The sequence below is a fragment of the Macaca fascicularis genome, chromosome 14, assembly GCF_037993035.2.
Source record: "Macaca fascicularis isolate 582-1 chromosome 14, T2T-MFA8v1.1".
NCBI lineage: Eukaryota > Metazoa > Chordata > Mammalia > Primates > Cercopithecidae > Macaca > Macaca fascicularis.
Genome location: NC_088388.1, coordinates 110,877,364 through 110,903,396, shown reverse-complemented (window position 1 = coordinate 110,903,396; position 26,033 = coordinate 110,877,364). Strand labels below are relative to the sequence as shown.

The 26,033-nt window shown below is 43.4% G+C and overlaps 1 protein-coding gene across 4 annotated transcripts in view; it reads right to left on the bottom strand.

The window, feature by feature from the left end:
- DIXDC1 (DIX domain containing 1) overlaps positions 1 to 26,033 on the bottom strand; it is a 99,840-nt gene that overhangs the window by 50,845 nt on the left and 22,962 nt on the right. For all 4 annotated transcript variants that reach the window (XM_015435704.4, XM_015435703.4, XM_015435705.4 and 1 more), the window contains 3 exons: positions 10,232 to 10,361; positions 5,830 to 5,955; positions 506 to 737 (listed from right to left, as the gene is read on the bottom strand). In XM_015435704.4, the coding sequence (XP_015291190.1) occupies positions 506 to 737; positions 5,830 to 5,955; positions 10,232 to 10,361 (488 nt within the window). The remainder of the gene's footprint in view (positions 1 to 505; positions 738 to 5,829; positions 5,956 to 10,231; positions 10,362 to 26,033) is intronic.

The window sequence follows — 26,033 nt, the reverse complement described above, 5'->3', positions numbered from 1 at the left end:
CCTGCCTCAGAGACACTTGGTACCTAGCAGGGAAGGCAGACACAAAAACAAGTAATTCACCAATCTCTGCAACACCTCAGGGTCCTGCTCTCTCTTAGCAGATACACAACCCACAAAGCATTTCCTGCCATGACTCCCCAGGACAACCTGACCTTTGGGTACATTCCAGGGTAGAGCTTCCCCTAGATGAACTGGAACACTGCTCCCACAGACCTCCCGGTGAAGAAAACACACTTGCCAAAGGTGTATATTTAAATTTTGGGCACCAGAGCAAAAACTTACACATAAGATTCCTTAACTTTCTGTTAAATGCAAAATAAAAATAAACATCTCAGAAGAAAAGGCTTTTTTCTTTTGAGAGTACCCTCCCCTACCTCCCCATTCCATGTTCTTTTCTGCAATCTGGGGCTGTTTGGGTGACATTTCTATCTACTGTACTGTATCATCTAACAGAAGAAATATCAGAGAGAGGGATCAATTCCCATCCCCAGATTTCTACTGTTACCTCTGTCTGTATCGAAAGACATCCCGTCCTGATCGGGACATGTCATGACACACATCGGCCAGAGCAGCAGCTGCTCCCTGGGCCACAGCAGTGGCACAATGTGGTCGGTGACTTTGTAAAGGGGCTCTGGAGTCCCGTCCTTGGTTCACCGTCCTGCTAGAGCCAGGTTTGAAATGAGCTGCCAAGGCAAGGACCAGCCTCATGATAGACTTCAGGTTTCCGTCCACGATATCTGAAGGACAAAACAGACCAAGAGGTCCTAAGAGGGAGGCAAAAGCTGAGGACTTAGGCATTTAATATGTATTGCTAGTGATACAGGTAAGCAATGCAGTCAGAGTCTCAGTCCTAACAAAGCTCTGGGCAACAAGGGAGACAGAATATATAACAGCAATGACAATAAAGTAAGGTCACGTGTTTTGGTAAGAGAAGTACAGGAATCTTTGGGAGGTCAGAGTAGAGACACCTTATCCAGACGACTCAGAGAAGGATTCCTAGAGGAAGTGGGTTCTAAACTGAGACTTGATTGATGAAAAGCAGCACTTTAGTTAGATAAGAGAAAGACGAAGAGTATTCCAGGAAGAGGGAACAGCAGGTGTGAAGGTCTTGAAGTGGGAGACAGCATGATATGTTAGAGCTACGCCATCCAGTATGGGAACCATTAGCCACCTGTAGCTATCTTGGCTCACTGCAACCTCCGCCTCCCAGGTTCAAGCGATTCTCCTGCCTCAGCCTCCTGAGTAGCTGGGACTACAGGCACCTGCAACCACGCCCAGCTAATTTGTTATGTTTTTAGTAGAGACAGGGTTTCACCATGTTGGCCAGGCTGGTCTTGAACTCCTGACCTCAGGTGATCCGCCTGCCTCAGTCCCCCAAAGTGCTGGGATTACAGGCGTGAGCCACTGCGCCCGGCCCACCAGTTTCCTTTTTTATAATGTGGCTATTAGAAACTTTTTTTTTTTTTTTGAGACAAAGTCTCACTCTATCACCCAGGCGGGAATGCAATGGCACTATCTTGGCTCACTGCAACCTCTGCCTCCTAGGTTCAAGTGATTCTCCTGCCTCAGCCTCCCAAGTAGCTGGGATTACAGGAGCCCACCACCACGCCCAGCTAATGTTTGTATTTTTAGTAGAGATGGAGGTTTCACCATGTTGGCCACACTGGTCTCAAACTCCTGACCTCAAGTGATCAGGAGTGTGATCAGGGATGGGGAGGCCTAGCCTCCCAAAGTGCTGGGATTATAGGTGTGAGCCACTGCGCCCAGCCTGCTATCAGAAACTCTTAAGTTACCTATGTGACTTGCATTCTATTTCTGTGACACAGCACTGTGGTGGAGGAAGTGAAAGAAGTTCAGCATAGCCAGAGCCCAGAATGCGGGGGAAGACAGGGAAAGGTGAGGCAGCAGGGGGATGAATTGGGGGGTGAATCAGAAGGGGGATCACACAGGGCATGGGAGGCCACAGGAAGGACTCTGGATTTTATCCTAAGGGTCCTCAGATACAGAGGAGTGGCATGAGTATATGTACTCTTGGAAAGATCATTCTGACTGCAGTGTGGAGAGCAGATGAGAAGGGGACAAAAATCAATGCCGCGGGACTAACTCAGACTGTTACACTTCTCCAGGTAAATGACAATGATGTCCTAAATGGCAGTGTTCCCTCAAAATAGCTGACTTTAATGGGCCAGATCCCCAAGCCCACTCCACATGGGAACCAGATCAGAGGTATCATGAACTCTACATTTTGCCCTAGAAATAAAAGAGGAATGTAGGCAGAAAACAGTGTGGTAAGTCTGGTGAAAGTCAATGTAAGGAAATGGGTAAAATTTTATTTTATTTTTTAGCTTTGTATCCTTTAAATATACAAGTCTTGGAAAAGGATTATTTGTGTTTGTTTTTTTCTTTTTCACCTTTTGTTTTAGAAGCAGGTGGTACACATGCAGCTTTGTTACAAAGGTATATTGTGTGATGCTGAGGTCTACGGTACGACTGAACTCATCATCCAGATAGTGAGCACAGTACCCAACAGGTAGTTTGCAGCCCTTCCCCCGCTCCCTCTCTCCCTCCTCTAGTAGTCCCCAGTTTCTACTGTTCCCATCTCTTGTCCCAATGTGCACCCAATGTTTAGTTCCCAATTATAAGTAAGAACATATGGTGTTTGGTTTGCTGGTTCTGCATTAGTTTGCTTAGGATAATGGCCTCCAGCTGCATCCATGTTGCAGCAAAGGACATGATTTTATTTTTTTATGGCTGCCTAGTATCCTATGGTATATATATACCACATTTTCTTTATCCACTTAACTGCTGATGGGCACCTGAGTTGATTCCATGTTTTTGCTATCGCGAATGGTGCTGCAATGAACCTACAGGTGCATGTGTCCTTTTGGTAGAGTGATTTATTTTCCTTTGTGGATATACCCAGTAATGGGATTGCTGTAGTTCTTGGAGAAATCTCCAAACTATTTTCCACAGTGGCTGGACAAAGTTACATTCCCACCAACAATATATGTGCCCCTTTTCTCCACAGCCTCACCAACATCTGTCATTTTTTTACTTTTTAACAAAAGCCATCCTGACTGGTGTGAGATAGTATCTCATTGTGGTTTTGATATGCATTTATCTGATTAGTGCTGATGAGCTTTTCTTCATGTTTGTTGGCCACTTGTACATCTTCTTTTGAGAAGTATCTGTATATGCCCTTTGCCCACTTTTTAATAGGGTTATTTGTTTTTGTTTATTGATTTAAGTTCCCTATAGATTCTAGATATTAGACCTTTGTCAGATTCATAGTTTGTGAATATTTCCTCCCATTCTATAGGCTATCTGCTTACTCCCTTGATAGTTTATCTTGCTATGTAGAGGCTCTTTAGTTTAATTAGATCCCAATTGTCAATGTTTAGGTTGCAATTGCTTTGAGGACTTAGTCATAAATTCTTTGCCAATGCCAATATCAAGAAGGGTTATTTCCTAGGTTTTCTTCTAGGATTTTTACAGTTCAACATCATCCATTTAAGTCTTTATTCCATCTTGAGTTAATTTTTGTACATGGTGATAGGGATCTAGTTTCATTCTTCTGCATATGGCTAGCCAGTTATCCCAGCACCATTTATTGAATAGGGATTCTTTTCCTCATTGCTTATTTTTGTTGAGTTTGTCAAAGATCACATGGTTGTAGGTGTGGAACTTTATTTCTGGGTTCTCTAGTCTGTTCCATTGGTCTACGTGTCTGTTTTTATACCAGTACCATATTGTTTTGGTTACCATAGTCTTGTAGTATAGTTTGAAGTCAGGTAATGTGACACCCTAGGGGCTTTGTAGCTTTGTTCTTTTTTTTTTTTTTTTGAGATAGAGTCTCCCTCTGTGTCGCCCAAGCTGGAGTGCAGTGGCGCGATCTCAGCTCACTGGAACCTCGGCCTCCCGGGTTCAAGATATTCTGCTGTCTCAGCATCCTGAGTAGCTGGGACTACAGGCACATACCACCACGCCTGGCTAATTTTTGTATTTTGAATTTCTTTCACCTCTTTGGTTAGATGTAGTCCTAGATATTTCTTTTTTGTGTGTAGTCATTGTAAGTGGGATTGTGTTCATAATTTGTCTCTCAGCTAGAATGTTATTGGTGTATAGAAATGCTACTGATTTGGCCAGGCACGGTGGCTCATGCTTATAATCCCAGCACTTTGGGAGGCTGAGGCAGGTGGAGATCTGGAATTTGAGACCACACTGGCCAACATGATGAAACCCTGTCTCTATAAAAATACAAAAATAAGCCAGGCATGGTGGTGCATGCCTGTAGTCCCAGCTACTTGGGAGGCTGAGGCAGGAGAATCACCTGAACCCAGGAGGCGGAGGCTGCAGTGAGGTGAGATCACGACACTGAACTCCAGTCTGGGCAACAAAGCAAAACTCCATCTCAAAAAAAAATAAAATAAATGCTACTGATTTTGCACACTGATTTTATATCCTGAAACTTTACTTAAGTCGTTTATCAGTTCTAAGAGCCTTTTGGGTTTTCTAGGTATAGAATCATATCATCAGTGAAGAGAGATAGTTTGACTTTTTCTTCTATTCGGATGCCTTTTATTTCTTTCTCTTGCCTGATTGCTCTGGCTAGGACTGCCAGTACTATGTTGAGAAGGAGTGGTAAAGGACTCTTTGATACCTCCTACAAGGTGCTCTCACTGATCAGTATTGGCCCCATCTAAATGATCTAAACACAGAGAACACTAATAATCCAACATGAACCATTCTGCCCCTATTGTCATGAGACCCAAAGGCAATCAGACCCAGGAACTGACACTGAAACAAAACCAGACCTATAGTCAGTTCTCGAGAAACAGCAAGAGAACTAGGGAGCCTATGCTCTCTAAGAACACCTACGTTGTTCCTTCCTTGAAGCCTGGGCTCAAAATAGCCCAGCAAACCCATCTGGGCCAAGCCACTATAGAAGAGGGCAGATGCAGAGGTCACAGAGCTGCTTTCATCCTGCCTAGAATGTTCCATGGTATCCAAAAAAGGGCTATAAAATGTTTCCCTTCTAAAAAACTAGACGGAAAAAAATGTAGGTTATGAGTATCTTAAATAATATTTTGTCATGAAACCCAAAGAACTTAAAAAAGTAATCTCTTCATTTTTGATAACCTAAATGAGAAATCCTAAAGTTAATATCCCAATATTGTAATTTCTTCTCTCTTTTTTAAAAAATAGAGACAGAGCCTCACTATGTTGCCCAGGATGGTCTCAAACTCCTGGGCTCAAGTGATCCTCCCGCCTTGGCCTCCCAGTGCTGGGATTACAGGTATGAGCCACCATGCCCGACCATAATTTCTTCTCTAACCACTAATTTTCCTACATACACTCAAGCAAATCTGTATTCAATTAAAACGAATGCCCGGGCACAATGGCTCATGCCTGTAATCCCAGCACTTTGGGAGGCCAAGGAGAGGCGGGTGGATCACCTGAGGTCAGGAGTTTGAGACCAGCTTAACCAACACGGTGAGACCCTATCTCTAATAAAAATACAAAATTAGCCAGGCATGGTGGCACATGCCTGTAATCCCAGCTACTTGGGTGTCTGAGGCAGGAGAATCACTTGAACCAGGGAGGCAGAGGTTGCAGTGAACCAAGATTGTGGCATTGCACTCTAGCCTGGGCAAGAAGAGTAACTCCATCTCAAAAAATAATAATCATGAAATATAAAATAAAAATAAAATAAAATGAATGGAGACTTTCTATCTCCCCACAGGTCACAACCAAGGATTTTCCTGAGGCTAGCACTCACTGGTTAACATTGAGTATACTCATGCACCAAGGATGTGATGAGGCACTGACCTTTAGCCGAAGTCTGGTGCATACGAATCTTTTTAGAGGCCACAAACTGTAGCACTTTCTCCACATTATTCTTCATCTCCTGTTGGTTACTGGGACTCAGCTGTACCCCACTCAGCTTTTCTCCTGCTGTTAGGAGAGACAAAATATACGAAGTTATAGGGAGGAATACTATCAAAGTTTCATAGCAGTTAGATACAGAGGAAGGGAAGATTTGATGTGAACACCAACATTATACATAAATATATAAATGAGTTAAGTCGGCCGGGCGCGGTGGCTCAAGCCTGTAATCCCAGCACTTTGGGAGGCCGAGACGGGCGGATCACGAGGTCAGGAGATCGAGACCATCCTGGCTAACACGGTGAAACCTCGTCTCTACCAAAAAATACAAAAAACTAGCCGGGCGAGGTGGCGGCGCCTGTAGTCCCAGCTACTCGGGAGGCTGAGGCAGGAGAATGGCGTGAACCCGGGAGGCGGAGCTTGCAGTGAGCTGAGATCCGGCCACTGCACTCCAGCCCGGGCGACCGAGCGAGACTCCGTCTCAAAAAAAAAAATAAAATAAATAAATAAATGAGTTAAGTCCTGGTGTTTGTCATTTAGATGGGAAATAGGAAAATGAAAGCCTTTTGGAAGGCTTTCAAATTTATACTTAGGGGTCTGTGAAGTTACTGTGTGTACATTTATTCAATCAGCAAATATTCACTGAGCATCTACTGAGTGGCAAGTACTCACTATTCTGAGCACCAGAGAAACAGGAGAGAACAAGAAGAATAAAGTCCCTCCCTTCATAGAATTTATATGTGCAGGAGTGGCTGATAACCATCAAGTTAACAAGTAAGTGTTTAATATAATTTCATAGTAGCGGTAAGTGCTTGAGGAAAAATAAAGTACAATGATCATGGTCTCTCTGATCATACATTTGGCAGCAGCCTGAATAAAGTAAAGCATGTTAAGATTTGAGGAGGAAGCCTTCCAGACTGAGGAACCACAGGGACAAACCCCAAGCTCCGCTTACCTGAGGAACAGCAAGAGCAGTGTGGCTGGGGGAGTGAGCAAGGAGTCAAGTCCTAGGAAAGGCTAGACAGACAAGCAAGGCCAGGGCATACGGAGCTTTCTTTTTTTTTTTTTTTTGAGACAGAGTCTTGCTCTGCCCAGGCTGGAGTACAGTGGCGCGATCTCGGCTCACTGCAACCTCCGCCTCCCAGGTTCACCCCATTCTCCTGCCTCAGCCTCCTGAGTAGCTGGGTCTACAGGCGCCCGCTACCTTGCCCGGCTAATTTTTTGTATTTTTATTAGAGACGGGGTTTCACCGTGTTCGCCAGGATGGTCTCGATCTCCTGACCTCATGATTCGCCCACCTCGGCCTCCCAGTGCTGGGATTACAGGCGTGAGCCACTGCGCCCAGCCCATGCAGGGCTTTCTGGACCAGAGCAAAGGGCCTGAATTTTATCCTAAGGGTAATGAGCAGCCAATGGAGAGTCTGAGACAAGGGAGTGACATAATCTGGTTTATGTTTTTACAAGTTGACTGGCAGGGCGCCATGGCTTATGCCCATAATCCTAGCACTTTGGGAAGCCAAGGCAGAAGAACTGCCTGAGCCCAGGAGTTCAAGACTAGACTGGGCAAGATGGCGAAAACCCCGTCTCTACAAAAATAATAAATAAATAAATAAATAAAATGGACTCTGCGTGCAAATAGACTATGGAGAGAGGAAACAGGGAGATCAGTCAGAAGGATGATGAAAATGGTCAAGGCAGGACATGAAGGTTTGGGCTAGAGTGGAAGTCTTGGCTGACTGATGAGAAGTTAGATATCAGGTATATTGTGAATACAAAGCAGACAACACATTTGAAGGATTCGATATACTATATGAGAAAAAGGACAATTAAGGACACCTTCTAAGTGTTCTGCTTTAACACTTAGGCAAATGATAATGTGGTGTGTTACTCAGATGAAGAAATTTGAAGAATAAAGGGATTGGTAGGGGGAAGGACATCCAAATTTCTGATTAGGACGTGTGAAATTTGAGTTGCATGTTACACATCCAAGTAGAGATATTGGATATTCATGTCTAGAACTCAAGGAAAAATTCAAGGCTAAAGATACAAATTTGGGAAGAAATCACTTAGGAGTAGAGAGTATATAAGAGGGCTGAACCTGCAGCATTCCAGCATTAGAGGTCAGGAAGGAAATGAAAAGCCAGAAAAACAAATGAAAGAAGCCCATGAGAAAGGAAGAAAACCATAAGTTAACAGGATTCTGGAAGCCAAGTAAAGAAAGTCTTTGAAGAGAAGAGTGTTATCAACTATGTCAAGTATTGCTATGTTAAATAAAATGATGTCTGAGGCCTAGTCACTGGATTTGATAAGGTGGAGGATTGGCCACTGGATTTGATATGACCTTGAGGAAGGTGGTTTCAGTGGAATGGGATCAAAAGCCTGATAAGGACAGGTTAAAGAAAGCATAGGAAATAAGGAAGTGGATTCAGTGAGTAAAGGCAAAATCTTGTGAGGAGTTTTTCTATCTAGCAAAGTCACAGTAGAAAGTTGTGTTTAAGAACCTAGGTTTTGGCTGGGCACGGTGGCTCACGCCTGTAATCCCAGTACTGTGGGAGGCTGAGGCAGGCAGATCACAAGGTCAAGAGATCGAGACCATCCTGGCCAACATGGTGAAACCCCATCTCTACCAAAAAATTCAAAAATTAGCCTGGCGTGGCGACATGTGCCTGTAGTCCCAGTTACTTGGGAGGCTGAAGCAGGAGAATTGCTTGAACCCAGGAGGTGGAGGTTTCAGTGAGCCGAGATTGCGCCACTGCACTCCAGCCTGGCGACAGAGCGAGACTCCGTCTCAAAAAAAAAAGAAAAAAAGAAAAAAAAAAAAACCCTGGGTTTTGCGGGGGAGGGGATGGGGAAAAAAGAACCTAGGTTTTGGAAAAAGAAGAATACATATTCATATTACTTATATAGACATAGAATGGGAAGTTTCTCTGGGAAGAAATACAAGAAACTACTAACACTAGTTGCCTCTAGAAGGAAAAATGGGTAGCTGGTGGGGGGACATAAGTGGAAAAAGGAGGTTTGATCTTACATCCTTTCGTACATCTGGATTTCCTACTAGTCCATATATAACCTATTCAAATAAATGGAACATTAAATGTTTAAAACAGGCTTTGGAATTAAAGTAGATCTAGGTCTGCACCTCTACTTTGGCACTTACAGTTGTGTGACTTTGTAAAGTTGCTTAGCCTCTCTAAGCCTCATAAAATGAGTAAAATAGTAGTAGTCATATTATACACCTATCATAAAAATCAAAATAGCATGCTTAGCTATTTTGTTTGACTCATACTAAGTACTATTTATTTTTATAAATCTTCTCTTTTAAGCTTGTTTCCTGAAAGTGGGGATAGTATTATGTTTCCCAAAGACGTGATGATTAAATGAAATTAAACAAGATAGAAAGTGTTCAATCCTAGCATTTGCTATTACCGTTGCCATTATTATCATCATTACATATGAATATTCTGATGAATTCATAAACTGTCCCAATGAGGTATTCATGGATGGGCTGCTTGTTGCAAACCTGGCTTCTTCCATACCACTTGCAGGTCCTATATGCCTCAATAACTCAAAGCAAAGTCAGCTAACTAATGTAACAATAAATGGTTGAGAACCTATTATGTGCATTTGGCTAGAGCTTGTATAAATAGAAAAATAGTATACTACGCCTGCTCTTAAAGCGTCAGATCACGCAGGATAGGTAATCAAATGATTATCACATAATTACTATTCAATGAGAGAAATAATAATAGAAATATGGAAAAATGCTATGGAAATAAGGCTATGGTACCATCTAGTAAGAATGATGGCAACAACCCCAGGGTTCAAGACGAAAAAAACCTTTTATAAAGCATTATGGTAAAAGGGTCCTTTTGCCAGTAACATCCCTCCTTTTGTCTGGCTACTACTTCCTTCTCTGGCCTTGGTTTAGATACCAATTCTTCTGGTAGGCCTCAGTTGAGACATCAATTCTGGCAAGCCAATCCCTGAACCCCTAAGACTGGGTGTCCCTCCTATGTGCTCCCATCTGTGCTTACCCCACTCTGGAGTACTAAGTACGTTAATGGAATTGACTTCATTTTCCAGCCTTTCCAAGTAGTTTGGTAGACTCTTGAGAGCATAGACTATTCTCATCCTCATATTCCCAAAACATAATTCAGTGCCTGGGACACAATGTTTATTTACTAATAAATAAATAAATTAACCTTGGGCAAGTATTTTAAGTCTTCTCTACCTCCACTGACATATATTCTAAAGAAAAAACAACCTGTTCTAAAGGGCATACGGAGGATAAAGAAGGCCAGGTTCTGGTCTATGTATTCTAGTATCAGAGTCCAGGGCCAACTGACCAACAATCTCGATGAGATATGCCAGGATCACCCCATCCCGGAGATCCTGTCGCAGGTCCTGCACAGGCTTCACTGCTGGCCTCTTCTTCAGTTGTGAATTCACCCAGGCCACATAGGCCTGCAGCTGTTGCTGGAAAATAAAAGACAGAAGTAAGGGAAAGGTGGCATATTAATCTCAGCCCTTACCTCATACCCTCTGAGGAAGCATTTGTGACGGGGGTATGATAAACAACCTACATCCAGAAGCAAGATAAATTTTTGAGGAAAGAAAGAAGAAAGATTATATCATGATCAGACACAGAGCATGTTCACAAATTCTCTAGTTTTATACTAATCTCCAGGGATAAGCTAACGTCAGACTTGGGTGGCACTGTAGACACACATAAGCAGATGAGTCTTTCTTTTTTTTTTTTTTTACTTTTTTTTTTTTTTTTTTTGAGACGGAGTCTCGCTCTGTCGCCCAGGCTGGAGTGCAGTGGCGCGATCTCTGCTCACTGCAAGCTCCACCTCCCGGGTTCACGCCATTCTCCTGCCTCAGCCTCCCGAGTAGCTGGGACTACAGGCGCCCACAACCGCGCCCGGCTAAATTTTTTTGTATTTTTAGTAGAGACGGGGTTTCACCGTGGTCTCGATCTCCTGACCTTGTGATCCGCCTGCCTCGGCCTCCCAAAGTGCTGGGATTACAGGCGTGAGCCACCGCGCCCGGCAGATGAGTCTTTCAATGACTATGACTCCTGCCTTCCTCAAGTTTTGCTCTGTTGACCAGGGATGAGGGCTTGGCCCAGAACCACAGCCAGTTTTCAGGTATATTCACAACTGTCAACAACCTACCACACTTCTCAGAAACAATCACTTGTGCCATATGCATAATGGACTGTGATACTCATGCGAATTGCTCTTGGGCAACCAGGAGTAAACAATAAACCATGCTCAGAACTGCCTCTCCCATAGCTGCTTTCTTCAAAATGAGACTTAAGTGAAATTATCTCATAGTCAACCCAAGATTTATTCTCCTGAGCCAATAATCCTAGGATTGCTACAGAGTTAGTTTTAATCCATGCTTTATATTGTCAAAGAGGATCTGGTTACCGAAAACCTACACAAAGAAGGAAAAAGAAAGGCTATAGTGAGCAATGTTCCTGAAGACTAAGAAGGTATTTTCATTTACTTTTAGACAAAGCTAGGGCCCAGTATTATCAGAAACTGTTCAGGCATCTAGGTAGCGACACACAACTCATTCCAACCCTTGGACAACCTTACATATTACATTTTGTCCATGAAACAGAACTTGTATTCAGATGTTTATGCTGATTATTTGGTCAAAAGATGGGCACTAATATCAAAATATCACACAAATAATGTCACAGTCCAAGTAGCAGTTCTGACTAGTTTCTTTGCAGCCCAGGACCCTGAGCCTAAAATTTAAGTTCAAGGGCTAATTGTATCAAATTATAATTTGGTTAAAATACAGTTGATTCCTAAGTCCCAAGTACTTCCTTAATGAAATAATGTTGGAAATTACTCACTGGCTGCTTCCTGAACATAAATTAAATCTTCATTATTTTCTCTCTGTGTCAATTTGTGAGAATAAATAACATCCTTTGGAAGACAGTACTAAGACAACAATCTATCAGCCGCTGACAAACTGTAGGAAGTGCAATGATCAGGAGGAGGTGGGAGGAGGAATCTAATATTTATTGAGTACCTATCATGAACTAAACACAATTTTTGGTGTTTGACCCATGTTTTAATTAGCGAATGTACATGGGCCAGGGCCTGACATAAAACTGACACTTACTAAATGGTCATTATTTTTGTCATCGTCATCTAATTCAATTCTCAGAAAAACAACTACACTAGAGTTAGCATTATCTCCATTTTATGGATGAGGTTCAGAGAGGTTATGTAACTTCTCTAATGTCCCCATAGCTAGGACATAGCAGACATGGTATTAAAACCCAGTAATGTTGTCCCTGCATTTACCAAGGGCCTCTTGCTACCCAACTTACTCCACAGAACAGAAATGGCTTCACCTTCTGCCTCACATGGGCCAGACACCCATCACCAGGGACCAGATAAAATCTGTGATGCTCCAAGGTCTGCTCCCATTGTGCAGTCAGAGCACTGCCTGAAGCAGACCAGGCAAAGGGCACCTCAGAGTGAACCACTCTGGTCTGAGGGAAAGCAGTTAAGTCCAGAAAAGACACTAAGGTGACAGGTGGGATTTGATTACCTGGCTTTTATATAAAACTCCTAACCGATTTCCCTGTATCTATTATCATTCTCAACCCACCCTCCACACCCACACATTCTTGGTTAAAATCTGTTACTGGTCTCCAGTTATCCTCAAAGATAAAATCCAATTGCCATTCAAGCTCGTCACGTGCTAGCCTTCACCTGTTCTCCAGCTTCACCCCAATTCCCCAAATACCCACCAAGCTTCAGCTCATCTGAATTATGTATGGTTCCCCAAATGCACCATGCTTTCCAGCCGCTCCACCTCCTTCTAACTCCTGCCTCTTTTTTTTTTTTTTTTTTTTTTGAGACGGAGTTTTGCTCTGTCGCTCAGGCTGGAGTGCAGTGGCGTGATCTCGGCTCACTGCAACCTCTGCCTTCCAGGTTCAAGCAATTCTCTTGTCTCAGCCTCCCGAGTAGCTGGGACTATAGGCACCTGCCACCACGCCCGGCTAATTTTTGTATTTTTAATAGAGATGGGGTTTCACCATATTGGTCAAGCTGGTCTTGAACTCCTAACCTCAGATGATCCACCCACCTCAGCCTCCCAAAGTGCTGGGATTACAGATGTGAGCCACCTCACCCGGCCAACCTGCCTCTTCTTAAGTCTCAGCTCAAGCATCACTTTTTTCAGAAAGCCTCCCCTGACCTCTCAGATACCTCAGACTCCAATCTCCTTGAAGGCATCCTGTGTCACACAATCGGTTCAACAATAATTTCAGGCACTGTACCCAGTTATGAGGTGACAGCAAGCCCCAGCTTGCAGGTTGGTAGAAACAAAGCTATGACAGGGTACATAGGGTGCTAATAAAGTATCAGCCCAACCTGAACCCCAAGCTTCAGAGGGTCTCCTGAAGGAGGAAAAGAAGCAAAGAGGACAGTGAACTCAAAGGAGCTGAGGTCTGAAATATGCTTTATGTGGAGAGTCACAATAGTTCAGAATTATTTGACTCAGAGTAGCAGGTGCTCCACAAATATTTGTTTGGCTCAGTTAATCATTTGTCACATTTTATCAGGCCAGTAACTAAGATGACTGCAAAAGTTAATTGCGTGGGGGACAAACAAGAACAAGTATTTTTCTTGAGGTCAAGATAATTTCTACTTAAGTAACCTTAGCTTTTTCTTGGCCGTAGCAGTCGTCTCTGATGCAAAACTGATTAGTACTGTTAAGTACTTTTCATGCACATTACTCACAGTCTGGTCTTCCAACAAAAGAGGATTCCACAGCATAAACAATAATAGTCACCACTTTTCTGAACACCTACTTTGTATCAAGAGCTATGCTGGGTTCTTTAAACATGTTTTCTCTAACGCTAATCTGGCAGGGAGATGTTTTTGTATTTATTTTTCTCATTGAAAACAGAGACACAAAATGGTGAAATAACTTGTTCATGGTTACTCAAACAGTAAATCATGAATATGGGATCCAGATATGACTCCCAAGCCCACGCTCTTTCCACTCTAGCACACTGCTGCCTAAACAAATGCACCGCTGAGGCCTAAATGACTTCCCTAGAACTCTCAGGCTGTACTTGAGTCTAAACCACTCCCTCCACCACATCCAATGTTTGAATCCCTTGTGTAATAAACTATACCAAGTGACTGTCTACTAAAGTGTGCTTCCCAGATCAGAAGCATCGGCAACACCTGGGAGCCTGTTAGAAATGCAGACTCCTGGGCTCCTCCCCAGCCTACTGAATCAGAGCCTATTATCTCAACAAGCTTTCCTGGTGATTCATATGCACATGAAAATACGAGAAGCACTGATCCAGCCCGCTGTTGCCATACCTGGCTGCACATCAAGGTCACAAGGGAAGTTTTTCATAAGCAGACGTCATCCTAAATCTACCGGTTGTCTCCAGAAGGTAGGAACTCAGAAAGCTTCATCTTCCCAAGCTTTCCCATATGATTCGTGTAAAGCTGACTTGAGTCTTTTCCCAGCTAAACATTCCAGTTCCCTTAACCAAGGGGTTCCCAGCCCTCTTGATTAACAATCAGAATCACCTGGAAAGTTTTTTAAAAAAAATACTAACGTCTAGGCCCACCATAGACCAGTCAGAATTCCTGACAGTGGGACGAAGGTGTATCAGTATTTCTCAAGTGCTCCTAGTAACATGCAGAGATGTGAGCTAAGGTTAACTATTCCTTACATAAAATAAAGTATTACCACTTTTTTCTTTTTCTTTTTTTTTTTTTTTTTGAGACAGAGTTTCACTCTTGTCTCCCAGGCTGGAGGGCAATGGCGCGATCTCGGCTCACTGCAACCCCCACCTCCCAGGTTCAGGGGATTCTCCTGCCTCAGCCTCGTGAGAAGCTGGGATTATAGGCGCCAACCACCACGCCCAGTTAATTTTTGTATTTTTAGTAGAGACGGGATTTCACCATATTGGCCAGGCTGGTCTCAAACTCCTGACTTCGTGATCCACCAGCCTCGGCCTCCCAAAGTGTTAGGATTACAGGCGTGAGTCACCGTGACCGACCAAAAGTTTTACTGCTTTTCTAAATCTCTCTGAAACCATGACACCTAGAACCTAATAAAATACTCCCTAGATGTAATGAAGACATATAGCTTCTTCATCCAAAATCATGTATTTTGCTGGGCACAGTGGTTCATGCCTGTAATCCCAGTACTTTGGGAGGCCAAGGTGGGTGGATCACATAAGATCAGGAGTTCAAGACCAGCCTGGCCAAAATGGTGAAACCCTGTCTCTACTAAAAATACAAAAATTAGCCGGGTGTGGTGGTGTGCACTTGTAATCCCAGCTACTTGGGAGGCTGAGGCAGGAGAATCACTTGAACTTGGGAGGTGGAGGTTGCAGTGAATCGAGATCGCGCCACTGCACTCCAGCCTGGGTGACAGAGTGAGACTCCGTCTCAAAAACAAAACAAAAACAAAACAAAATGCTGTATTTGTTTCTTCTCTTTCCTTCCTTCTTTGGCCAATAGATCACACTGCTGACCTGCACTAAGAGGTCCTTCAAAATCCCTAAGTATTATTTTTCATTCTGAAACAATCTTAGACTTAGCAAAAAGGTAGCAAAAATGGTAGAGTTCACCATTACCCGGGTAGCCCAAATTTTTACATCTTACATAAGCACAGTACAATGATCAAAACAGGAAGCTAATGTTATAGGATCCTTGGATGTCACTTTGCCAGCTGGAAACCTCTATAGCCAGTGGCACCTTTGCCTGAGTTTTGCTTGGGCCCACTGGGCCCACTCACCCTAGCAGGCTCGCACTACCCAGTAGGTTTGGATCCCATGCCTGTCAAGGGCAAGTGGAGTGGCAAGGGGTGTGTGAGCAAGTGAACATGGGGTCCAGCCACTGCACACAGCCAGACACACTGACTGTGGTGGGGCGGGCAGCTCCAGGCACTGGCACGGCTGCTGGCTCCCTGCAAGGCTGCAGCTGGACCAGGCATACTGCAAGTAGCTTCCACAGCTGGCACCAGGAAACGTGGTGGCGCCTGGGAGCTTGGAGACTACAGGAACCACAGAGCCCAAAAGACGGTGTCACAGCCCTGGCTTGGGGAGCTCCTAGGTCTGGGAGCTTCTTCTCTCTGCAGCTCTTCTCTCCTTCTCTGTTCTCTCCTTCTTGTCACCTGCAACATGGTGAGCAAGGGGCATGTTTCAGGCCTGTTAGTGTTACAGCTCTTTCAGCCCCACCATTTGGCAGGTCCCAAGTTCCTCCCCCATGTCCACAAGGCATGAGGTATGAGGACAAGTGGAGGGTAAGGTGAAGAGGAGCTTTATGGAGCGATAGAATAGCTCAGAGGAGACCTGCAGTGGGTAGCTCATCTCCGCAGCCAGGGTGTCCCAATGATTGTTTGGCTCTCAGCAGACAGAAGACCCTGGATTGGGTAGCTCTTCTCCTCAGCTGGTTTTCCCATCACCTGCTCACCTCTCAGCAGGGAGGAGACCCTGGAGTGGGCAGCTTCTCTCCGCAGGCAGGACGTCCCATCATTTCCCGTCAGGTTGAGTCTGGGGTTTGATGGGCTTCAAAGGGGAGGAAGTGCGTACTGATTGGTTCATGGGTGACCATGGGTAGGCCTGGAAAAAGCACCATAAATTCCCACTCCGGTCTGTGGGGCTGGCAGCCTGGCCCCCAGGCTTCAGGTCTCCCTGGTTTGAGGTGGGGTTTCACTGGGAACCTGTCCCTTTCCACACAGGAGCCTGTCTGCCTCCTGCCACTGTTCATGGTGCTGTGCCAAGAGGCACGTGCAGGCCAGCACTGAGCTGCTCTCAGCACCCTCTCAGCCTCCCTCCTGTGCTTTTTGGCACCCAAAGTCCAGAGGGAGCCGAGGTAGCAGGGGGCTGGCATGTCAGTGCTGCCCCAACCCTGTGCATACCCAGCCAGGTTGTGGCAGTGGCTGGGCTTGGCCTCAACTTTGCTCCAAGATCAGAGCAGGTGCAGGTAGTGGGGAAAGGCCAGGCAGCGGGAGCAAGCACTTCCAAGCCTGGCCCCTGAGAGTGCAGCAGTGCCTGGGTCCACAGCCATGGCTTGGGCGGCTGCAGCTGCAGCTGCACCTGAGGGGTTGGGGCTCCTCCTGCCTGCTCCCTGTCCCCAAGAGCACAGGCTTGCCTGGTCCACAGTCATGGCTTGGGTGGCTGCAGCTGTGCCCAGGAGGCCGGGACTCCTACCTGCTTCTGGCCCACAAGAAAACAGGGATGCCTGGGTTCACAGCCAGGGCTTCGGTGACTGCAGCTGCACCCAGGAGAGTGGGGGTCCTGCCTGCTTCTGGCCCCCAAGACCACAGGGATGCCCAGGTCTGCAGCTGGGTAGCTGCAGCTGCACCCAGAGAACACAAAGCTCCCACCCTGCCAACTCAGAGGGGGCAGGCTTCTGCCTGTCCCTGGCTCCCACAAGCTCTGTGGAGCGTGCTGCCCCGGCCACAACTGCCCCACTGCAGCCGGCATCATGGCAACAGCTGTTCCAGATGGACTGCCGCTGCCATCACTAACACTGACAAAACACCATTACCTAATGTAGACTTGGTTCAAACTTCACCAGCTGTCCCACTAGTGTCCTTTATCTGGTCCAGGATCCCTTCCAAGATCTCACAGTGCACTGGGCTGCCACGTCTCTTCCATCTCCTCCAATCTGGAACAGTTGCTCAGTCTTTATTTGTCTTTCAAGACCTTGACAATTTTGAAGAGTGCTGGTCAGTTATGTTGTACAATGTCCCACAATTTGGGTTTATCTGAAGTTTTCTCATAATCAAATTCAGGTTATGGAGTTTTGGCAAGAAAACCACAGAAGTCACATTGTGCTCTTCTCAGTGAACCATACCAAAAGGCACAAGATGCCAATATATCTTGCTATTGAAGTTAACTTCGGTCACTTGGTTAAGGTAGTATCTGCCACATTTCTCTACTGTAAAGTTGCTCTTTTTCCGTTTGTAATTAATAAGTATTTGTGGAAAGATGCTTTGAGACTATGAAAATATCCTTTCTCATCATTGCTTTTCCCATCCATTTCAAATTTAACATTTATTGATTTTTTTCCTGCTAAAATTATTATTACGGTGGTTCCCAAATGATGATTTTCTAATTCTGTCATTCTTCCTACATTTATTGATTGTAATTCCAACTGTGAGGAAGAGCTCTCTCCTCCCCCATTTATTTATTTACATATTTATTTATTTTTTGAGACAGGGTCTCACTCTGTTGCCCAGGCTGGAGTGCAGTGGTACAAACACAGCTCACTGTGCTTTGACTTCCTGGGCTCAAGCCATCCTCTTGCCTTAGCCTCCTTAGTAGCTGGGACTACAGGCATGCACCACCATGCTCAGCTAATTATTTTATTTTTTTGTAGAGACAGAGTCTCACTATGTTGCTCAGGTTGCTCTCAAACTTCTGGGCTCAAGTGATTCTCCCACCTCAGCCTCCCAAAGTGCTGGGATTACAGGCATGAACTCCCATGCCTGGCCCTCTCCTCCATTTATTTATTTATATCAGTATATCATGGATATTTACTTTATTTTTTATTTCTGCTATTAATCCATTATTGTAATTATTTCTTTTAGGCCAGGCATGGTGGCTCAAGCCTGTAATCCCAGCACTTTGGGAGGCCAAGGCGGGAGGATCACTTGAGGTCAGGAGTTCAAGATCAGCTTGGCCAACATGGTGAAACCCCATCTCTACTAAAAATACAAAAATTAGCTGGGTATGGTGCTAGGCACCTGTAGTCCCAACTACTTGGAAGGCTGAGGCAGGAGAATCGCTTGAACCTGGGAGGTGGCAGTTGTAGTGAGCCACGACTGTGCCATTGCACTCTAGCCTGGGCAACAAGAGCGAAACTCCACCTAAAAAAAAAAAAAATTATCATTATTATTTACTTTGCTGCTCAAATTGTTCCAGATTTGGCCATTAGGATACCTTCATTCATATTGGTTCCTGTATTATTATCATATGCCCAGGTCGTGTTTTTAAATTGTGATTAAAGAAACAAAAAATTTGCCATATTAACCAGTTCTAAGTGTAAATTCAGTAGTGTTAAGTATATTCACATTGTTGTGAAACAAATCTATAGACCTTTTTCATACTGCAAAATTGAAAGTGTACCAATTAAGCAACTCTGAATTTCCCCCTCCATTCAGCCCTTGGCAACTACCATTCTACTTTTGGTCTTTATGATTTGACTACTTTAGATACTTCATGTAAGTGGAATCATACAGTATTTGCCTTATAGTAATTGGCTTATTTCAGTTAGCATAATGTCCTCAAGGTTCATTCATGCTGTAGCATGTGACAAGATTTCCTTCCTTTTCAAGGATGAATAGTTCACTGTGTGTATGTATATATATGCCACATTTTCTTTATCCAGCCATTAGTTGATGGACACTTGAGTTGCTTCCCCCTCCTGGATATTGTGAATAATGCAGCTACACAAGTATATAAATATCTCTTCAAGATCTTTTTTTTTTTTGGTCTTTTTTTGAGCTAGAGTCTCACTCTGTCACCCAGGCTGGAATGCAGTTGTGTGATCTTGGCTCACTGCAACCTCTACCTCTGGGTAGAGCAATTCTCCTGCCTCAGCCTCCCAAGTAGCTGGGATTACAGGCATGTACCACCACGCCTGACTAATTTTTGTATTTTTAGTAGAGACGGGAGTTTACCATGTTGGCCAGGCTGACCTCGAACTCCTGACCTTAAGTGATCTGCCTGCCTTGGCTTCCCAAAGTGCTGAGACTACAGGCATGAGCCACCACACCTGGCCAAGATCTTGATTTCAATTATTTTCAATATATACCCAGAAATGGGACTGCTGAATCATATGGCCTGTTCAGCTTTTGAGTACTTACTTTCTTACATTGTAAGATTTTCCAGACTCCTCATCTAGTACTCTCCCTGCTCCAGCTCTGGATCAGCTATTCCTCTTTCTCTTCCCCCCTCCCTCCCTCCTTTCCTTCTTTCTTTTTTGACAGGGTCTCGCTCTGTTGCCCAGGCTGGAGTGCAGTGGCACAATCACAGCTCACTACAGCCTCAGCCTCAACCTCCTGGGCCCAAGCAATCCTCCCAACTCAGCCTCCCAAGTAGCTGAAACTACAGGTGCACACCACCATGCCTGGATAATTTTTGTATTTTTTGTAGAGATGGTGTTTTGCCATGTTACCCAGGCTGAGCTATTTCTTAAAAGAACTCTGGTTCCTTTTATTGGAGAATAGTTTTTAGGAAGCAAGATTTGGGTGACAGGTGTGCTCATTGCTATTGAGGTAATATTCTAGGTCCTCTCAGTAGATAAAGTAGGAAATTTATATATGCATACATACATACCTATATATACTTATCTTGATAGATATATATGAATGTATGGAATGTATATATATATGGGGGTGTATTGTGTGTATATATATTTACATACATAATTTATACCATAAATTATATTGATATCTCCTCCAACCCAACACCACAGAGTTCATCCTTTCCTTTCACTTTTCCTTATTTGTGTAACTCCCCTATCCTGAAAAAACTGACTCTCACTAGCCATAATATATATTTATTTGCTCAGTCCCTGAATACACATAAAATCATTTCAGAATTCCTAACTCATACCTGGTGAAAAATAAATGTACTAACTACAATAGAGTATTTGTATAAGGTTGTTCCTCAGTATCCATAGAGGACTGGTTCCAGGAACTTCTTTAGTTAACAAAATCCATAGATGCTCAACTCTCTGATATAAAATGGCATAGTATTTGCATATAACCTAAGCACATCCTTCTGTATATTTTAAATCATCTCTAGACTACTTGTAATAGCTAATACAATGTAATGTTATGTAAATAGTTGTTAAGCTGTAATAGTTTAGGACAGGCATCTGGTCCATGGCCTGTTAGGAACCGGGCCACAGAGTGAAGCTTCATCTGTATTTACAGCGGCTCCATTGCTCACGTTACCACCTGAGCTCCGCCTCCCGTCAGATCAGCGGTGGGATTAGATTCTCATAGGAGTGGGAACCCTATTGTGAACTGTGCATGTGAGGGATCTCTGGTGCACCCTCCTTATGAGAATCTAATGACTGATGATCTGTCACTGTCGCCCATTATGCCGAGATAGGACCATCTGGTTGCAGGAAAACAAGCTCAGGGCTCCCACTGATTCTACATTATGGTAAGTTGTATAATTATTTCATTATATATTACAATGTAATAATAATAAAAATAAAGTGCACAATACATGTAATGTGTTTGAATCACCTCAAAACCATCCCCCACCTGGTCCATGGAAAGACTGTCTTCCATGAAACCGGTTCCTGATGCCAGAAAGGTTGGGGACCTCTGGTTTAGGGAATAATGACAAGAAAAAAAGTCTGTACCTACTCAGTAGAGACGCAATTCTTTTGTCAAATATTTTTGATCTGCAGTTTGTTGAATCCACAGATGCTGAAACCATGGATACAGAACCCATGGATAGGGACAGCTACTATACAATACTTTTTGTCTTTAGCCTTACAGTACACAGCCAAAATACTGCTTCCAAAGTTACTTGGGTTAGTTCTTTCCTTTTCTGCTCCTTCCACTGTGGTTATATTATTTATTTATAATACAGTTAGGTTCATTTGTTACTCTTTGTAGTCCATTTTTGGTTACCCCCACATTCTGGTTGATTTTATTGATTGATTGATTGACTGAGATGGAGTATCACTCTGTCCCAAGTTGGAGTGCAATGGCGCCATCTAGGCTCACTACAACCTCCAACTCCCGGGTTCAAGCAATTCTCCTGCCTCAGCCTCCTGAGTAGCTGAGATTACAGGCACAGGCCACCATGCCTGGCTCATTTTTTATATTTTTAGTAGAGATGGGGTTTCACCATGTTGGCCAGGCTGGTCTCAAACTCCTGACCTCAGGTGATCCGCCCACCTCGGCCTCCCAAAGTGCTGGGATTACAGGAGTGAGCCACTGCGCCCAGCCTGGTTGATTTTAATTATTTATTTTTTGGATAGATGAAACATTAATATGGTCCTGAAAGAGCTATTCAAAAACATAAAAAGTGTCACTCCCACATAATTCTTTCCACTTCATTCCCATGTACCTCTCCACACCCTATCCCATGTAACCAAGCTCATTAGTTTCCAGTTTATATGGAAAATAACAGATACATGTGTGTTATTTCCCTTTTTTTCAAGAAAAACATTATAGTATTGAGAATAATTTGTACTTTCCTTTCTAACTTCGCTTCATTTGATTGACTTGATTTAATTCTGAAAATCACTCCAAAGTGGTTTATAGAAATCTGCCCCATTTGTTTTTTCTTTGTTTGGTTTTTGGAGACAGGGTCTTGCTCTGTTGCCCAGGCTAGAGTTCAGTGGCACGATCACAGCTCACTGCAGCCTCGACCTCTCAAGTTCAATCCATCCTCTAGCCCCATCCTCCCGAATAGCTAAGACCATAGGCACACGCCACCACACCTGGTAATTTTTAGGTTTTTTTTTTTTTTTTTTTTTGAGACAGTTTCACACTGTCACCCAGGCTGGAGTGTAGTGGTGCAATCTCAGCTCAGCTCACTGCAACCACCGCCTCCTGGGTTCAAGCGATTCTCCTGCCTCAGCCTCCCAAGTAGCTGGATTACAGGCACGCACCACCACACCCGGCTAATTTTTGTAGTTTTAGTAGAAATGCGGTTTCACTATGTTGGTCAGGCTGGTCTCGAACTCCTGACCTCATGATCTGCCTGACTTGGTCTCCCAAAGTGCTGGGATTACAGGCGTGAACCACTGCGACTGGCCAAGTTTTGGATTTTTTTTGTAGAGACAGGGTCTCACTTTGTTGCTCAGGCTAGAACTTCTGGCCTCACCATCCTCCCACCTTGGCCTCCCAAAGTCTGGGATTACAGGTGAATCACTGCTTATAAACCATTGCCTTAGTGTTTTCCTGACTGTTCCTGTGTGTTTATTTCACTATGAACTTTAGTGTCAATTTGTCTAACTTCCTAAAAAAGCTTCTTGGAATTTTTACTGGGATTGTATTAAACTTATACATTAATTTAGAGAGAATTGACATATTTATGATGTTGAGTCATCCTATTCAAGAACATTGTATTAGTCTGTGTTCACGCTGCTGATAAAGACATACCCAAGACTGGGAAAGAAAAGAGATTTTAAGATGGGCATGGTGGCTAATGCCTATAATCCCTGCACTTTAGGAGGCTGAGGCGGGCAGATCACTTGAGGTCAGGAGTTCAAGACAAGCCTGCCCATCATGGTGAAACCCCATCTGTACTAAAAGTACAAACATCAGCCAGGCGTGGTGGTGTGCACTTGTAATCCCATCTTCTCAGGAGTCTGAGGCAGGAGAATCGCTCGAACCCAGGAGGTAGAAATCACAGTGAGCCAAGATCGTGCTACTGTACTCCAGCCTGGCTGACCAGAGTGAGACTCCATCTAAAAAAAAAGTTTTAATGGACTTACAGTTCCACATGGCTAAGGAAGCCTCACAATCATGGCAAAAGGCAAGGAGGAGCAAGTCACATCTTACATGGATGGCAGTAGGCAAAAAGAGAGACAGAGTTTGTGCAGGGAAACTCCGCCTCATAAGCCATCACATCTTGTGAGGCTTATTCACTATCATGAGAACAGCACAGGAAAGATCTGCCCCCATGATTCAATTACCTCCCATTGGGTCCCACAACACGTGGGAATTCAAGAAGAGATCTGGGTGGGGACATAGCCAAACTATATCATTTTGGGGCCCCTGGCCACTCTCAAATCTCATGGATATTCATAAATAATAATAGTCTTTTTTTTTTGTACCATCTCTATAATGTTTAGATATAAATATTACATTTCATAAAAACTTTTAGGAAATTCTCCTTCATTTTCTTTATTTTTTAATTTTTGTAGGTATACTTTTTGTCTTTAGCCTTACAGTACATAGCCAAAATACTGCTTCCAAAGTTACTTGGGTTAGTTCTTTCCTTTTCTGCTCCTTCCACTGTGGTTATATTATTTATTTATATACTTTTTGTCTTTAGCCTTACACTACACAGCCAAAATACTGCTTCCAAAGTTACTTGGGTTAGTTCTTTCCTTTTCTGCTCCTTCCACTGTGGTTATATTATTTATTTATAATACAGTTAGGTTCATTCGTTACTCTTTGTAGTCCATTTTTGGTTACCCCCACATATGTAGGTGTACATATTTATGGGTTTTCCTTCATTTTCAATGCTCTGAAATAACTTACACAATATTGTGTCAATCTGATATTTGAAGGTTTAGTAGAATTACCCATGAGATAATCTGGGCCTGTACTTTTTTGAGGAGTAATTCCTTAACAGGGTTCTCTAATTCTTCTATAGAAATTGGTCTGTTGAAACTTCCATTTTCTATCAATTTTGGTAATCAGTAGTTACCTATGAAATTATCCATTTCATCAAAGTTTTTGAATGCATTTGCACAGAGGACTGCAAAGTCTATTGTAATTACTTTTTCTGTTTCAGTGGCTATTTTCCTATTGTCATTTCCTACTTTGTGTATTTGTATTTTCTCCCTTTTTTTTCTTATTTATGTTAGCTAGTGGTTTGTCTATTTTGGTAATTTATTTTAAAAAACCTTAAAAGCAAAATGGTTTGAAGAATTACTGCTATTCCACAAAAGGGTGACTACAGTCGGCAATAATGTTGTACATTTTAAAGTAACTAAAACTATAATTAGGTTATTTGTAACACAAAGAAAGGATAAATGTTTGTGGTGCTGGATACTCCATTTACGCTGACATGATTATTATACATCATAAGCATATATCACAGTACCTCATGTACCCCATAAATATATACAACTACTGGCTGGGCACAGTGGCTCATGCCTATGATTCCAGCACTTTGGGAGGCTGAGGTGGGTCGATAAGCTGAGGTCAGGAGTTCAAGACCAGCCTGGCCAACATGGTGAAACCCTGTCTCTACTAAAAATACAAAAATTAGCTGGGCATGGTGGCACACGCCTGTAATCCCAGCTACTCGGGAGGCTGAGGCAGGAGAATTGCTTGAATCCAAGGCAGAGGTTGCAGTGAGCCAAGATCATGCCATTGCACTCCAGCCTGGGCGACAAGAGTGAAACTCTGTCCCCCCCAACAAAAAGAAAAAACATATATATATACACACCTACTTTGTACCCACAAAAATTAAAAAAAAAAAGAAATATTGCTATTCAGTCTAAGTCTCTTTAAAACTGTAATACCTAGAACCAAACACAATACTCTAGGTATAAAACCAGATACTCAGCTTCTTCATTCAAGATACTTCATATTCTTTTCTTTCTTTTTCTTTTTTTTTTTGGTCACATTGTTGACTCACACTAAACTGTCAACCAAAACCTCTAAATAATTTTTAACACATTTTGCTGTTAAACCATATCCTTTTCATCTTTGAGCTTGTAAAATTGGTTTTCTTGATCCACATTTGCCTCTAATAAATTTCACCTTGTTAGATGGTGTCTCAAGAGATCCTGTCATTCCATGCATTCATTTATTCAAGTAAACATATTCTTGAGTCCCTACTATCTGCCAGGCATTGTGCCAAGGTCAGCACTTACAGGCACATAAATAACGGATACAAAGTGATTGCTGCTACAAGGGAGAAATGTGAAAAAAACAAAACAAAACAAAAAAGCTATTTATGCAGAGAAGGAACAACAGGATGGAAAGCTGGGGGAATCAGGAAAAGATCAACAGGAAAGGAGACATTTGGCTGGTTCTTTACAGATGTCTGCCAATTGCAGAGGGGACAAGGGCAGAGGTGATGGAAGGGGGAAGCGTCAAAAGACATACAGTATCTTAGAGGAACAGCCAGTTGAGGGGGTAGCATGTGGGCGGAGCTGTCAGTGGCAGGTGATAATGTTGGAGAAACAGGTCACCAGTGCGACCACCAGCACTCAGACTAAGCATAATGACCTTCAACAGGCAAGTGTGAAGTTGTGAAACAGGAGAGTGAAACTGTGTGACTGGCATCTTGGAATAGAAAGAACAGCATGCAGACTGAAGAAGCCAACGAGGAGCCCAGGCAATAATTCAAGCAAGAGAAGATAAGCACCTAAACTGAAGCAGCACCAGTGAGCAAAGGACAAACTCCAGAAA